At 36.2% G+C, this 16,150-nt stretch overlaps 2 protein-coding genes across 3 annotated transcripts; one reads left to right on the top strand and one right to left on the bottom strand.

Annotated features, from left to right (window-relative positions):
- Positions 1-4,803: 4,803 nt before the first annotated feature.
- LOC134269650 (membrane progestin receptor alpha-like) lies at positions 4,804-7,695 on the bottom strand. Of its 2 annotated transcripts, XM_062751857.1 has the most exons (3): positions 7,633-7,695; positions 7,434-7,537; positions 4,804-6,450 (listed from the first exon to the last, which is right to left on the bottom strand). In XM_062751857.1, the coding sequence occupies exons 2-3, from the start codon at positions 7,434-7,436 to the stop codon at positions 5,446-5,448; spliced, it is 1,008 nt and encodes a 335-aa protein (XP_062607841.1). In that variant the 5' UTR covers positions 7,437-7,537; positions 7,633-7,695; the 3' UTR covers positions 4,804-5,445. The 2 variants fall into 2 exon arrangements, with proteins under 2 accessions (XP_062607841.1, XP_062607840.1); XM_062751856.1 differs by lacking the exon at positions 7,633-7,695 and having other exon boundaries at positions 7,434-7,617.
- A 7,008-nt stretch (positions 7,696-14,703) lies between these two features.
- LOC134269649 (membrane progestin receptor beta-like) lies at positions 14,704-15,789 on the top strand. Its single transcript, XM_062751855.1, has one exon. The coding sequence runs from the start codon at positions 14,745-14,747 to the stop codon at positions 15,735-15,737; it is 993 nt and encodes a 330-aa protein (XP_062607839.1). The 5' UTR covers positions 14,704-14,744; the 3' UTR covers positions 15,738-15,789.
- Positions 15,790-16,150: the final 361 nt, after the last annotated feature.

Raw genomic sequence — 16,150 nt, 5'->3', positions numbered from 1 at the left:
CAGTAATTGATCAAGAGTTATGATCAAGGTTAGATTTTTTTTCAGGTCTATGTCAAAATCCAAGGTCAAAGGATAACAAGAGCCCCATGGGCCAAAACGCTCACCTGAGCACTGTGACGAGAAAAAAGTAGTTACTGGTTTATTATTGAAAAGTTTAAATCCAAAAGTAGTCCCATGATCAATCATGTATTTGTATTTGTATTTGATAAGATGATTTTTAAAGAATTTTTCTATATACTTTGGTCAGCCATTGTGGCCCCAACCTACCCCCGGGGTCATGATTTGAACAAACTTGAGTCTACACTACCTGCGGATGCTTCCATATAAATATGATCCATTATGGCTTTGCCATTCTTGAGAAGAAGATTTTTAAAAAGTTTTTCCTATAAATTTCTTTGAAAAAATTGATTGGCCATTGTGGCCCCGCCCTACCTCCAGGGTTCATGATTTGAACAAACTTGAATCTACACTATCTGAGGATGCTTCCATATAAATATGATGAATTATGGCTTTGTCATTCTTGAGAAGATGATTTTTAAAGAATTTTGCTATATATTTCTATGTAAAACTTTGGTCGGCCATTTTGGCCCCGCCCTACCCCCGGGGGTCATGATTTGAACAAACTTGAATCTACACTACCTGAGGATGCTTCCATATAAATATGATGAATTATGGCTTTATCATTCTTGAGAAGATGATTTTTAAAGAATTTTGCTATATATTTCTATGTAAAACTTTGGTCGGCCATTTTGGCCCCGCCCTACCCCCGGGGGTCATGAATAATTTGAACACGTCTAAAGGAGAAAAATATTCAGTGGATGTAAATATTTGTTAATAAACAAACTTGAATCTACACTACCTGAGGATGCTTCCATATAAATATGATGAATTATGGCTTTATCATTCTTGAGAAGAAGATTTTTAAAGAATTTTCCTATATATGTCTATGTAAAACTTTGGTCGGCCATTTTGGCCCCGCCCTACCCCCGGGGTCATGATTTGAACAAACTTGAATCTACACTACCTGAGGATGGTTCCCCATTAGTTTCATCTTTCCTGGCACAGTGGTTCTTGAGAAGAAGATTTTTAAAACATGCCACCAAATTTTCATTAATTCCCAATTATCTCCCCTTGAATGAGGGCGTGGCCCTTCATTTGAACAAACTTGAATCCCCTTTACCCAAGGATGATTTGTGGCAAGTTTGGTTGAAATTGGCCCAGCGGTTCTTGAGAAGAAGACGAAAATGTGAAAAGTTTACAGACAGACAGACAGACGGACGCCGGACAAAATGTGATCAGAAAAGCTCACTTGAGCCTTCGGTTCAGGTGAGCTAAATATTATCAGTACCCATTGAAAAGTCTTACTACAAGTAATAAAACCTAATCCCAAACATGACCATGGTTAAGATTTGAAAAAAAATGTGTCAACAGATCAAATTTGTTGGTACACAAGGGAAGGTTTGTCACAAGAGCTGTACAAGTGAAAAATAAAAGCCTAGCACTAACTGTTGAAAATTAATGGCCAAAGAAAAATGTTCTTCGAATTAGAACAAACTCCAAGGCTTAAATATTTGTACCCAAGGGAATGTCTTACCACAAGAAATTTGGAGTTTTTTGTTTGTTTGTTTTGTTTGTTTGTTTGTTTTTTTTTTTTTTTTTTGGAGACCAGGTCTTCCAACAATCTATAGGAATTCCCATGAATACCAATTGCGCTCCGTTAGCAGAGCTGATGCAGAATTTATTCAAATCTTATGCACGAGGCCTTTTCCTCGACGTTTATATATCGACGACGTATAATCAATGAACAGTAGCTGTTTCCATTCATATATTGATACAAAACATCCCAGTGAGCTTTAAAGATGCATGGTGTGGTGAGCAGACATTTACAATTGAACGCTACCGGTGAATCGTAAACGTCAACAATAACAGAGCTCTTAATGCCCTGTTTACAAAAACTGTTTTACGTTTCACGGGTGTGATCAATTTTCTAAACTCTGTACACAACATTTAGCGCGGAATGACGATACTTGTGAAGGGGATTTGCTTCCTTACAATTTTTAATCTGAATATAATTATTTTTCTGGATTAAAGTTTTAATATTTTTCATCAATACACAACAAGATTGCCCCTTTTCCTAAGTACCGGTATTAAGAATAAAATTAAAATTTGTGAAAGTGCAAGGATGTGTCAATCAAACCCGTCTGAAAATTTGAAGTTTTAATAACTTTAAGATGAAATAAAATTTTTGATATCTTTTTGTGTGAAATGCTAATAAAATATAAGTCGTGATATTATACAGAAAATATTAACTTCAAATCTGTGTCTATGCACCTTTAAGCATAAAATTAAAAGAAGATGGGCGCATTTGGCGTGTGATCTGCATTTGTACGAAACATGTATGGTTTAAATGTCCATGATTTGGTTGGATGAACATAGCTGGGCAGCTACAAACACGTCCATGGTTTTTTTTTCATTTAGTTTGAAAGACCTTGTCAGATTGTAAACATTTATGTCCGTTTTTCCTTGGGGTACTATAACATAGTAATGTTTCACAAAAAATAAACACCTAAAATATTTAATGCATAGATGTATGATACGTGTACATGTACATTATAGAATAAAAGATTGATTTCGCTCGAGAACCAAACTGAACCAAAATTTATCTAATTCAAAATTTTAATACATCAGTACATAAAACGAAACTGGCAAAATAAATGGTTGTTTGCATGAAAAAAAAATTAACGGCCCATGCCAGGCTCGAACCAAAAAGTTCTTGTGTCGAGCGCACTGAAAGGTAACCCTACTTACTGAGCTATCACCGCTACACATATACAAGCGATTTAAAAAGGACAAAGAAGCACCACATTCACACATTTGGATTTTTTGGGAAAAAGTTCATTTTTCGTGGTCTCTAGGTCTTCTCTCCATTTTTTAAAAATGTGTATTCGTTTCTTTGAATTAAAATACACACAAATAACGTTTCAAAATCATGGAGAGAAGACCCAGAGATAGAAAAAGTTTAGAAAAACGTGTGTAAAAATGTACCATTTTGTACCAAATGTCTGATCTGGCCAATTTTCAAGTTATTTTTGAGCAAATCAAAGCTCAATTTCGGGAAAATATTTTCCTTTCCTGTTGCACAGATACCCGATGAATAAAAAAAATGTTAAAATTTCATGTGACATGTCGATAAAATTTTCACTTTTCAATTACGCCCAGAGTCCTGTCGAATGCCAATCAAAAGTGCCCTCGTTCTTTGTGAAAGTGCAAGGGTATGTCAATCAAACCCGTCTAGAAATTTGAAGTTTTGATAACTTTTAGATAAAATAATATTTGAATAAAAGATACCACAGAGTCAGACACATTTGTGTCATATTTGGACATTTACATAAAAAACATTAATGGTTATCTAACAGCCAATCTTTATGATAAACGTGATTACTTTAACTTTTAAATCGTCAACTTCCCTTACATATACAGCAATATGCTTTCATCACCTGCAAACGGTGTTTATATCTCTCAGTTGATTCGATACGAAAGAGCAAGAGCATGCTGTACGTATGAACAGTTTTTAAAACAAGGTAATTTATTGACAAACAAGTTGATGAGACAAGAATATCAAGTCTTGGTTTAAAAGTCATTATTTTGTGATTGATACAACAATGTCAGCAATACCATCTAAGTCAAAGATGAATGACGTTTTTCATACTACATGTAATTGTAAGACCAATATTAACTTAATTACCGATTTGTCGAAGAATATCCCGTTTTGCCGATCATGACAAGGAGTATTATGAAAAACGTGTTGGCGTCTTTTCGATCGTCAACAATGTCGCCTGCGTGGCGTAGTGGTTAGAGCGTCTGCTCTAGAGTCGCAAAGCAGGAGTTGATCCTTACGTCGCGGATTCGAATCCCACTGTGGGACGTGGAGACTCTTCGGATGAGACCGTATACTAGTAAACCGAGGTCCCGTATCACAGTAGGTGCTGACACGAAAAAGATCCTTCATTGCTCAATGTCCCTCAATGCCGAGTATAGGAAAATATCTGTTGCTCTCCACCCGCAATTGGTGGCATCGTCCATATGATTGAAAAATTCTCGAGAGGGACGTTAAACAACATACAATCAATCAATCAATCAATCATACTATAGCACCATTTTCTAAAATGAGTTTGTGTTTGCTCCATTTTTTGAAAGTTAATCCTTAAAGTTTGCATATGGAGGAAAGACTCACTGTACCATCAAAATATACTTTTATGAAATATTAAATATTTGTATCTTTTTGAGAAATATTCTTGAAGTGCATTAAGCCAGTGATCACAAATATGATTTAAATGTATCAGGACTTGTGTAGTCTCGTAGTTAGCGTGCAGTCTGGTCTCGAAAGAAAGTTTATACAGCTAAGGTTCGAACCCCACGGACACCATTATTTTTTTATTAATAAATTTTGCCGAGAAATTTTTTTCGAGAAAAAAATGCTTATTATAAATACTTAATCCACAAATTGAATGTGTTTTATATATTTAAAGGTATGGGCTTTCTGCACACTATGTTCGCACATCTTATTTTAGTAAAGAAAAAAAAAACAACAACAGATTCTACCCTTTCAATTGAATTTAGATTCTGTTGTACAAATAGAGAAAAGAAAAGAATGTCATATTGGAGGTAAAAGTAAAAATTTAATAAACAACGATAACAATATTGGAAATGTATATAAAAGAATCCATCAAAGTTTTGTATTACATACGTATACTAGTATATGAATCTTCATTTCGATGCATTACATACGTTGGTAAAATTACACATATGTAGTATGCTGAAAGACTTGACTGGGCTAGATCACGCTTAGCTATATTTGCGTACTATAGTATATTTTTTAACATTTTGAAGTATATACATGTGTATGTGATATACTGTTACATTTTGGCAAGTGTAGACCAGATCCAGTTTTTACAATAATAACAAATGAGACATTCAACAAATGAGTATTGAAATACCCTAAACCCATATGTATTACAAAATTATAACGACATGCCAGAAATTTCTGTTTTTGTATCCATCTTCGTTTGCCAGGGAAGAAGTTTCGCTCCTCTTTTTTTTTCACAAAAAGAAGAGGATGCCATTATGCAAGTACTAGAAAGAATGGGATGAAAATTAAGACAAGTTAATCATGTTGGATTTCAAGGTCAAATTATCACTTTTCCGGGACAAATGAACAAAAAGGAGTAATTCTCAGAGCTGTGGTTCTTGGCTAAAAATTGAATTGAATGGAGAGGTAGGCAAAAAAACCCAAAATAAAACAAAAACAAACAAAAACAGCCATCGGTCGGAAACCCCAACCCCATATTGTTTGTTGGCTGAGCCACTGGTTTCCATCAAGTTCATTAGAATTTGTATCTTTCTTCAAGCATCTCTTTTTATTGGCTGGTTTTTCTGTTTGTTGGCTTAGCCATTGGTTTTCGCCTGAAGTTCATTAGAATTTGTATCTTTCTTCAAACATCTCTTTTTAAATCTAGAATAAAAATATTTCATGGTCAGTATGTCTGCCAAACAGATAAGAGCAATGATTCCAAAAATGTTCCAAAGGGACGGTGGAGGCCGACGGACTACGAACGTCTGCCGAAAGTTGATGTCCCAGACGACACCATCCAAGTGATTCTGAGTACACAAGACGAACAGGATATGAAAGATTTGGTGGCTGTTTCCTATGAAGTCAAAAGTCCCCGGTGAGAGACGTTCTGGGAGTTTTGTAGAGTAGAAGAAACAGACGCCAATCATACTGGCCATTTGTTTAAGATGGTGAGCGATCCCGTCCGTCCACTCGGAGTTCCAGATCCTATGGAGAATTGGAATGTTGGACAAAAGATATATTGCACCTAGACCCGAAACTATTAAGGCTGTCCGTCGTTTGGAATGAAGATCATGAACTATAGCTTTGGACATCGATCCAAAGGCGGTACTAAGTATAGCAAGTACTGAACCGAAGTAGAACACGTTCCTCAGAAGAACCGATTCCAAGAAACACTGATCCAAAGAATAATAGTAGTGGGTAAGTATGGTGCCGTATCCATAGAGACCAATACATGCAAAGTCTGCCATAAACATACAACAGTTCACTTCCATAGATTTGTGAGAAAACATGTGCGCGGTACTACTGGTGACGAACATGACCGTAAAAGAGAGAATCGCTGCTAAGAGGGGCCACATGTAGGGGTCACCAAGGTCAAAGTTGACAGATATTTGATACAGACGTGACGTCATCAGAAGCGTGCCCACGACATGCGTCCAAACGTTGAGCGTCTCCATGTTGTTGTAAAAGATACTGTAGATGTAGAATGTCCATGGCTGGTGAATATAGCGGTACCCTGCCTCTATGTACGGCACGTGGAAGTAGGCCGGGACCCGGGATCTAGGGAGGGTCTTCTTGTATAACTCGCCATGAAACATAGCCTACAATAATCAATGATTATAAAATATTTATATAAAACAGTTTGAAACATCCGTTACAAGCCTTTTATTGTCAAAGTCAAATAGGGGAAGAAGGCAATATGTTCAGATATTTTGTTGAATATGCTTATGGAAAATTACATTGATTTGAAATGTATGCACAACAATACAATTTACCGGGTTGGGTGGGTGGGAGGGGCGTTGATTAAGGCTTCTTTCTTCAATAAAGAAAAGGAATGTTTCATAAAAATCAAAGTTGCAAATGAGGGAAGGGCGGGGCTTTTCAAACTAGGAGGACACCACCGCCGTATTACATAGTGTTGTGGGCCCTATATAAATGTTTGATTAACACAGTAACCTGTTAAACACAAACCATCGATTACATGAATACACCCAAAGGCAACAAATACTGGGTATATTGACTTATTGTTACATGCAGGCGGATCACACTGGGGTGTCCGAGTTATGTCATGACTGGACTGATCGATTTCTGTAATAACGTGAAGTTATTGTACTGATCTATATATATACGGACTTCAATTTCCGTGTTTGTCAATGTACACAAAATGTTGGTATAGCGTAAATAGGAACGAAATTTAGATGAAAACACGAATAATTTTAGTTGTACACTCATGCATGATGTTGTATGTAAATGAGAAGAAAAATCCCTGACATTTATCATTCATCGTCTATCATCTAGTGCAGCCTGTATAAAATATTATGAACAATAGCTAAGAAAATTTAAAAAATTAAAAACTAATGAATAGACAGTGAATGTGAAAAAACTTAACATCCTTGTCCACTATTAAGTAAAAACCTACCTATCATAACAATAGGACGATACGTCTGTTTAATTTTAGTCGTAGTAGCGACACATTCCAAGCATTCCAAAAACTTGTCAATTAAAAAAACACTGCATATTTCCATAAGGGGCTGAGAGTACCTGCCTTGATTAACAAAGCGCCAGTACTTAGAGGTATACGTACCATGAGCTCGTGCACGCACCTTATCCCCACCTAGCGACGCTGGTGTTCCTCGGCGGCCTTTAAAACCCGAGTAGATAAAACGCTGATCCGTACATATGGGCATTCTACAATGTAACAAGTTTAGCCTGAGGCCCGTGCCCTTATATTATGTACGTACAGTCTACTGAAGTCAAATGCGGGTATACGGAAGTATATTTACCTTATAGACAGATGATTGATTTCTTAGATAGGTAAATTACATACCGTGCCACTACCTTTCGTTATGTATACATGGCACTATAAGAAGCACACAGGCGTGGATCCTTTTATTCCCATTTGAGTCTGATATAACAGATAAATATTTTAGAAAACTGCAGAGTATAGAAAAGGATTGAAAAATGAAATCAGGGCCTAATAAAGCAAAGGAAGAAGAAAATTAAAGAATACAGAATGTAAAATGTTTTAATGCAGGATTCAAAAAGAGCTTAAGCTTATCGTATTGTTGATGCTAGCTTTTGTGACATGGGACTTTATTTACATATAATTATGTTCTTAAACCACTGGAAAACATTGGGAGAGAAACCTTCAATGACAAAGCATAATGTTTTAAGGATTATAGTTAAAATTTCTCATATATATATAAAACGCCAGCTTCGAAAACATATACATAAATACTGTACAATGATTTGGTTAATTAACCTACTTAGTGCACTATTTTTGGTTTTAGAATTAACGTTATGAGTATTTGTGTATGTATATACAGAAAATGTAGCAGGGAAAAAATGCACTCGATCTAAACAAGTCCCGGGGGGTGTATCGTTGAACTTTAACTGATGTAATTTTACTACGTAAATTTCAGAAGATCCCCCCCCACCCCACTTTTTGTTTGCTGCATGTACGATCGAACAAAGACAAATTTCAGCACAATAAAAACATATCAGAGATAGAGATAGCTCCAACAACACCACTTCCCCTTCACGCGAAATATGATTTTCGAGTTTGGGTAGCTAACGATTTTTTTTTGGGGGGGGGGGGATTTAGGCTGTAAACAGAAAAAAAATCATTTCTTCCATTTGCAACAATTTAACAAATAACATTTGTATGTTAATGTTAACATAACAATATATCAATAAGCGATGTAAATAGATATTTACAAGAAACGGAACTTACTAATTACCTATCTGATGAGGATACACAGAAAATTGCGAGTTCTAACAATTGAAGAAGGTGCAGAAGCTGTTTAAAGTATGAAATTAAATAAATCACCAGGATTAGACGGAATTCCCGTGGAGTTTTATAAAATGTTTAGAAATATTTTATTGATATGAAAGCCTATGGTGAGATCATTTAAAGTGAGATCATTTGTATGATCTACCATTATGTGAGATCATTTGAAGTACGCGAATTATCATCTTTACAAAGATCTTCTGTTATGTCACTCATACATAAAAAAGGAGCTTAATAAATCTTGATAACTATCGTCATATTAGTTTAATAAATTGCGATTATAAGATTTTAGCTTTCGTATTTGCAAAGAGACCATGTACAAATTATTATGGACAAACTCATTAATGACAATCAAACAGGTTTTACCAAGGGAAGCTTTATTAGTGAAAAGACAAGATTACAAGATAAATACAAGATATATATGAATATTGTGAAGAAAACAATGAAGAAGGAATATTATTGTTTGCTGATTTTCAAAAAGCATTTGATTCAGTTGAATGGACATTCTTGTTTCAAACTCTTAAAAAGTTCAACTTTAGAGAAAATTTCCTTAGATGGGTGAAAATTTTACACATAAAGCCTTATTTTCATGTTAAAAATAATCACTGGTTAACTAGAAAATGTACAATGTCAAGAGGTATTAGACAAGGATGTCCCGTCTTAACATAGCTCTTTCTTTTTGTTATTGAAATCCTGGTGTTTAAAATAAATGCTTCTGTAAATATACAAGGTTTCAAAACTGGACAATCAAATGAAATAAAATGTTTACAACATGCAGACGACTGCACATTGCCAATAAAAAATCGAGAATCCTTAAAAGAGACTATTAAAGTAATAAAATCTGAAATGTCTGGTGCTTTTCAAGTTAAATTTAGAAAAAAAAAACAACGGATATTCTCTTAGGACCGCTTAAAAACATGCTGGAAGATGTAGAAGGAATTAAAATGACAAATAAACCTATTAAACCATTAGGAATTTTCTTAGGACACGACAAAGTATCTAATAATGAAAGAAAATGGTTGAACAAGCTTAAGAAATTTGAAAAAAAATATTAGATTCAGGGATATGGACCCCAACCCCCTTTGTAAAATTCTTGGATCCGTTTAGGATCTTGAAGATTCTTATATGAAAATGCTGGTAGATAAATATCACATTTAAATTTAGTAAAAGGATTTATCATATCCTCTATAATTTTTCATAGATTATCACTGTGTCCTTTTTCTAACAGTACTTTATCAATCCGTAAGGAAGGACGGAATTTCACGGTCTTGTACTAGCAGAGACTGTGATGATAATCTTCTTTTAGTAAGGTGATATGTGTAAGGATCGGGGGACTTAACGGAGAGAACGTGCGTGCGCGAACTCATGGTACGTATATCTCTAAGTATAGTGGCGCTTTGTTATTCAAGGCAGGTACTCTCAGCCCCTTACGAAATTATACAGTGTTTTCTTTTGTTTTGTGTTTCATTGAAAAAGTTTGGGAATGTGTCGCTACTACGACTAAAATAGACCTCCGTCCTGTAGCTGCTCAAGCCCTTCCAGAATTGTTATGATAGGGGTAGGTTTAAAAAAAAATACTAAGTATAGTGGACAGCGGTATTCAGTTTTTCACAAACATTCACCGGGTATTCATAAGTTAATTTTAAATTTTCTTAGCTATTGTTCATAATATTTTATACAGGCTGCTCCAGATGACAGACGATGAATGATAAATGTCAGGGATTTTTCTTCTCATTTACACACAACATCATGCATGACTGTACAACTAAAATCATTCATGTTTTCATCTAGATTTCGTTCCTATTTACGCTATACCAACATTTTATGTACAAAGACAAACACGGAAATTAAAGTCCGTATATACAGAGATCAGTAACTTCACAGTATTACAGAAATCGATCAGTCATGACATGTATAACTCGGACACCCCAGTGTGATCCGACTGCATGTAACAATAAGTCAATATACCCAGTACTTGTTGCCTTTGGGTGTATTCATGTACTGTAATCGATGGATTGTGTTTAACAGGTTACTGTGTTAATCAAACATACATATGGGGCTCTCACCACCATGTAATACGGCGGTGGTGCCCTCCTAATTTGAAAAACCCTGTCCTTCCCTCAGTTGCAACATAAATATGAAATATTCCTTTTCTTTATTAAAGATAGTGCCTGAACACCCCAACCCACCCAGGCAAATTGCATTGTTGTGCATACATTTCAAATCAATGTAATTTTCCATAGAGCATATTCAACCAAACATCTGAACATACTGCCTTCTTCCCGCATTTGACAACAAAAGGCTTAAGTTCTTTCCACCCTCACAATTCTAATGGTTCAAAGTATAACAAGAGGCCCAGGGGCCACAGCGCTCACCTGAGCACATCAGCTAGGAAAAAGCACATATCTGATCAGAACTGAAAGTTTACTGAGGGGGAGGTGCTGGGGGGGGGGGGGGGCTTGAATTTTAACCCCCCCAGGGGGTCATGATTTAAACAAACTAGAATCTACACTACCTAAGGATGATTCCATATAAATATCACTAATCATGGCTTTGAAGTACTTGAAAAGAATATTTTAAAAGTTTTCCCTATATATATTCCTACGTAAGACTTTGGTTGGCCATTTTTGCCCCACCCTAACCCCCGGGGGTCATAATTTGAACAAATCTGAATTTAAACTACCTGAAGATTATTTCACATGAGTTTCATCTTTCCTGTCTCAATGGTTCTTGAGAAGAAGATTTTTAAAGATTTTTCCTATATATTCCTATGTAAAACATTGATCAGCCATTTTGGCCCCACCCTACCCAGGGGGTCATGATTTGAACAAACTTGAATCTACACTACCTGAGGATGATTCCACATGAGTTTCATCTGTCCTGGCCCAGTGGTTCTTAAGAAGAAGATTTTTATATTCCTATGTAAAACTTTGATCAGCCATTTTGGCCCCACCCTACCCCCCGGGGTCATGATTTGAACAAACTTGAATCTACACTACCTGAGGATGATTCCACATGAGTTTCATCTGTCCTGGCCCAGTGGTTCTTGAGAAGAAGATTTTTAAAGATATTTCCTATATACTCCTATGTAAAATTTTGGTCGGCCATATTGGCCCCACCCTAGCCCCGGGGGTCATGATTTGAACAAACTTGAATCAACACTACCTGAGGATGATTCCACATGAGTTTCATCTTTCCTGGCCCAGTGGTTCTTGAGAAGAAGATTTTTAAAGATTTTTCCCATATACTTCAATGTAAAATTTTGGTTGGCCATTTTGGCCCCAGCCTAGCCCCGGGGGTCATGATTTGAACAAACTTGAATCTACACTACCTGAGGATGATTCCACATGAGTTACATCTTTCCTGGCCCAGTGGATCTTGAGAAGAAGATTTTTAAAGATTTTTCCCATATACTTCCTATGTAAAACTTGGGTCGGCCATTTTGGCCCCACCCTAGCCCCGGGGGTCATGATTTGAACAAACTTGAATCTACACTACCTGAGAAGAAGATTTTTAAAAATGCCATTAATTTTTTAACAAATTCATGATTATCTCCCCTTGAAAAGGGCCCTTCATTTGAACAAACTTGAATCCCCTTTACCCAAGGATACTTTGTAGCAAGTTTGGTTGAAATTGGCCCAGTGGTTCTTGAGAAGAAGATGAAAATGTGAAAAGTTTACGATGACAACGACAACGACAACAACGACAGACGACGGACAAATTTTGATCAGAAAAGCTCACTTGAGCCTTCGGCTCAGGTGAGCTAAAAACTGTATTTAATTTCATTTAATAAAGTTTAAATGTTCCATTTATCGCAAAAAATGTATATGTCGCCATATTATTTCAGACGGGAGGCATAAATAAACAGAAGTATATGTCAACATAAAAATCGTACATTTCTTGTAAACAGCATCATAAAAATTATGTAAAAACTGGTTCAAATGCATAATTCTGATGCTGAAAGTTCCTAAAACTTGCTACTTATAAGATACTTTTGAATTATGAATATCGGGGAAACTTTTTTACATTAGAAGTACAATAAGGACAAGAGGTCCACGGGCCTTATAGGTCACCTGAGTATTGTGTAACAACTTTCAAACAATTAAATTTGGTTCGTGTTTTAAACCAGAGGCCATGAAATTCGCAATTCACTATTTTGAAAGAGGCACCATTGCTTATCACAATTATAAACTTAACATGCTTACTCTATTTACTTAATACCCAGTAGGTAGATCAGAGTAACAAAGAGAAAATGCACTTCCCCTTTATAACCAGTTGTGCACCTCATCCCAAAGGAACCACTGACCCTTGGGCAACATATTTCAAAATTTTGCAAATTTTATCATAAAATGGTTGATTAATACCAAAAAGCAGATTTCAAAGCATTAATTTATTTTCAGACTATGTAACCCCCCATTCCCCCCATCCCCGACCCGCGGGGGGCATAAAAATTAACCATTTTGCTAGATGCACCTTTCTTCATCATAAATATATATACTTGGATCATTGGCATAAAACCCAGGAGCAGAGGAAAAGATTTTCAAAGAATTAATGTATTTTCACTATATACTAGTAATCAATAGAGCCCCGCCCCAACACCAGAACCCATGACCCTGGGGCCATAAAATTCACAATTTTGAAAGAGGCACTTATGCTCAACATAACTATGTACTTACTTAGTTTATTTAATACCCAGGAGCAGAGAAGAAGATTTTCAAAGAATTAATGTATTTCACTATATAATCAATAGAGCCCCGCCCTAACACCAGAACCCCTGACCCTGGGGACACAAAATTAACAATTTTGGAAGAGGCACTCTTGCTCATCATAACTATATACTTAGTTAGTTTATTTAATACCAAGAAGCAGAAAAGAAGATTTTCAAAGAATAAATGCATTTTCACTATATAATCAATAGAGCCCCGCCCTAACACCAGAACCCCTGGCCCTGGGTCCATAAAATTCACGATTTTGGAAGAGGCACTCTTGCTCATGATAATTATGTGCTTGGTTACTTTACTTAATACCCAGGAGCAGAGAAGAAGATTTTCAAAGAAATCATGCATTTTCACTATATAATCTATATAGCCCCACCCTAGCACTAGAACCCCTGACCCTGGGGCCATGAATTTCACAATTTTGGTAGAGGACTCAATGCTCATTACATTCATACCAACAGTTTGTCTGCTTGATGTCCAGGAGTAAAGAAGAAGATTTTTAAAGATTGCAATAATTTTAGTGGTCTTGGCCCCACCCCTCAGGCCCCAGGGGGGCGGGGAGCATAACACAATTTTTGTTTCCCTTTACCCATAGATGTTGTATACCAAATTTGGTTGAAATTGGTTCAGTGGTTTCAGAGAAAAAGCTGAAAATGTTCAAATGTTAACACGACGCACGACGACGGACGAAAACGGATAGCAATAGGTCACCTGAGTTACTCAGGTGACCTAAAAATGCCTGAATGAAGATACTTGAGGAGTTATTTTCCCTGTCAGCTTTTTTTTTAAAGATTGAATAATTGCTTAAATGAAGCAAATATGCATATTAAAAATATTTTACTTTAATATCAATTTTCATCATTACACCTATTGAATAGAATTCTTCCAAAAGATATTATTCTATTGGATATGAATTTAAATTAATCAGAGTTTTTGCAAAAACATATGACATCATAGGAGGATGGAATATGAGCTGCATGTATGACATCGGAAAATTTTGTTGCAAATTTGTAATGAACTATTTCAATGACAGAAAAATACAACATTTATAAACTTCTGTTGTTCATAAATGCGATGGAAGAACTTTTTATAAGCTCTGATTGAAGCAAAATTGCATTATTGTCATCCTGTACAATAATGACTTCTTATGCAATACTGTATATTCGATTGTAAAGAAATAATCCTTCTAAAACATTTTAAAACTTTATGGTGGTCTTATTTGTCATATAAAGGGTTTAAATAATATACAAATTAATCATAATAACACATTTAACCAGCAAAATAAAATTCTCGAAAATGCAGCTCATATTGCTTTAATTAATGTAACGGATGTTTCAAACTGTTTTGTATAAATATTTTATAATCATTGATTAACTATCTGTAGGCTATGTTTCAGGGCGAGTTATACAAGAAGACCTTCCCTAAATCCCGGGTCCCGGCCTATTTCCACGTGCCATACATAGAGGCAGGGTACCGCTATATTCACGAGCCATGGACATACTACCTCTACAGCGTCTTCTACAAGAACATGGAGACTCTCAATGTCTGGACGCATGTCGTGGGCACGCTTCTGATGATGTCACGTCTGTACCAAATATGTGTCAACTTTGACCTTGGTGACCCCTACACGTGGCCCCTTTTAGCAACAGTTCTCTCTTTTACGGTCATGTTCATCACCAGTAGTACCGCGCACATGTTTTCTCACAAATCTATGCAAGTGAACTGTTGTTTGTTTATGGCAGATTATGCATGTATCGGTCTCTTTGGATACGGCTCCATACTTACCCACTACTATTATTCTTTGGATCAGTGTTTCTTGGAGTCGGTTCTTCTGAGGAACGTGTTTTACTTCGGTTCAGTACTTGCTATACTAAGTACCGCCTTTGGATCGATGTCCAAAGCTAAACTTCATGAACTTAATTCGACAGCCTTAACAGTTTCGGGTCCAGGTGCAATATATCTTTTGTCCAACATTCCAATTCTCCATAGAATCTGGAACTACGAGTGGACGGACGGGATCGCTCACCATCTTAAACAAATGGCCAGTATGATTGGCGTCTGTTTCTTCTACTCTACAAAACTCCCAGAACGTCTCTCACCGGGGACTTTTGACTTCATAGGAAACAGCCACCAAATCTTTCATATCCTGTTCGTCTTGTGTACTCAGAATCACTTGGATGGTGTCATCTGGGACATCAACTTCCGGCAGACGTTCGTAGTCCGTCGGCCTCCACCGTCCCTTTGGAACATTTTTGGAATCATTGCTCTTATCTGTTTGGCAGACATACTGACTATGAAATATTTTTATTCTAGTTTTAAAAAGAGATGTTTGAAGAAAGATACAAATTCTAATGAACTTAAGGCGAAAACCAATGGCTAAGCCAACAAACAATACTGGAGTTGGGTGTCCGACCGATTGAGCACTATATTTTTTTTTTTTATTTTTTTTTATTTGGTTTTTTTCCCTACCTCTCCATTCAATTCAAAATTTTAAGCCAAGAACCGCAGCTCTGCGTATTACCCCTTTTCGTCCATTTGTCCCGAAAAGGTGCCGGATAATTTGACCTTGAAATCCAACATGATTAACTTGCCCTTAATTTTCATCCCATTCTTATTGCATAATGGCATCTTTTTCTTTAAATTGCTGAAGAAAGCAGAGTCTGAGCGGAACTTCTTCCTTGGCAAACGAAGATGTGCACACGAAAACAGAAATTTCTGGCGTGTCGTTATAATTATGTACTACATATAGATTTTGACTTGTGAGTATTTCAAATACTCAATTGTTGAATGTCT

Source organism: Saccostrea cucullata, unplaced genomic scaffold, assembly GCF_032062105.1.
Source record: "Saccostrea cucullata isolate Sc308-1 unplaced genomic scaffold, CSIRO_AGI_Scuc_v1 ctg1171, whole genome shotgun sequence".
Taxonomy (NCBI): Eukaryota; Metazoa; Mollusca; class Bivalvia; order Ostreida; family Ostreidae; genus Saccostrea; species Saccostrea cuccullata.
This window is presented reverse-complemented; position numbering and strand designations above follow the sequence as displayed.

Coding starts and splice junctions, on each gene's coding strand:
- LOC134269649 (XM_062751855.1), top strand. CDS start 14,745: ATGTTTCAGGGCGAGTTATACAAGAAGACCTTCCCTAAATCCCGGGTC.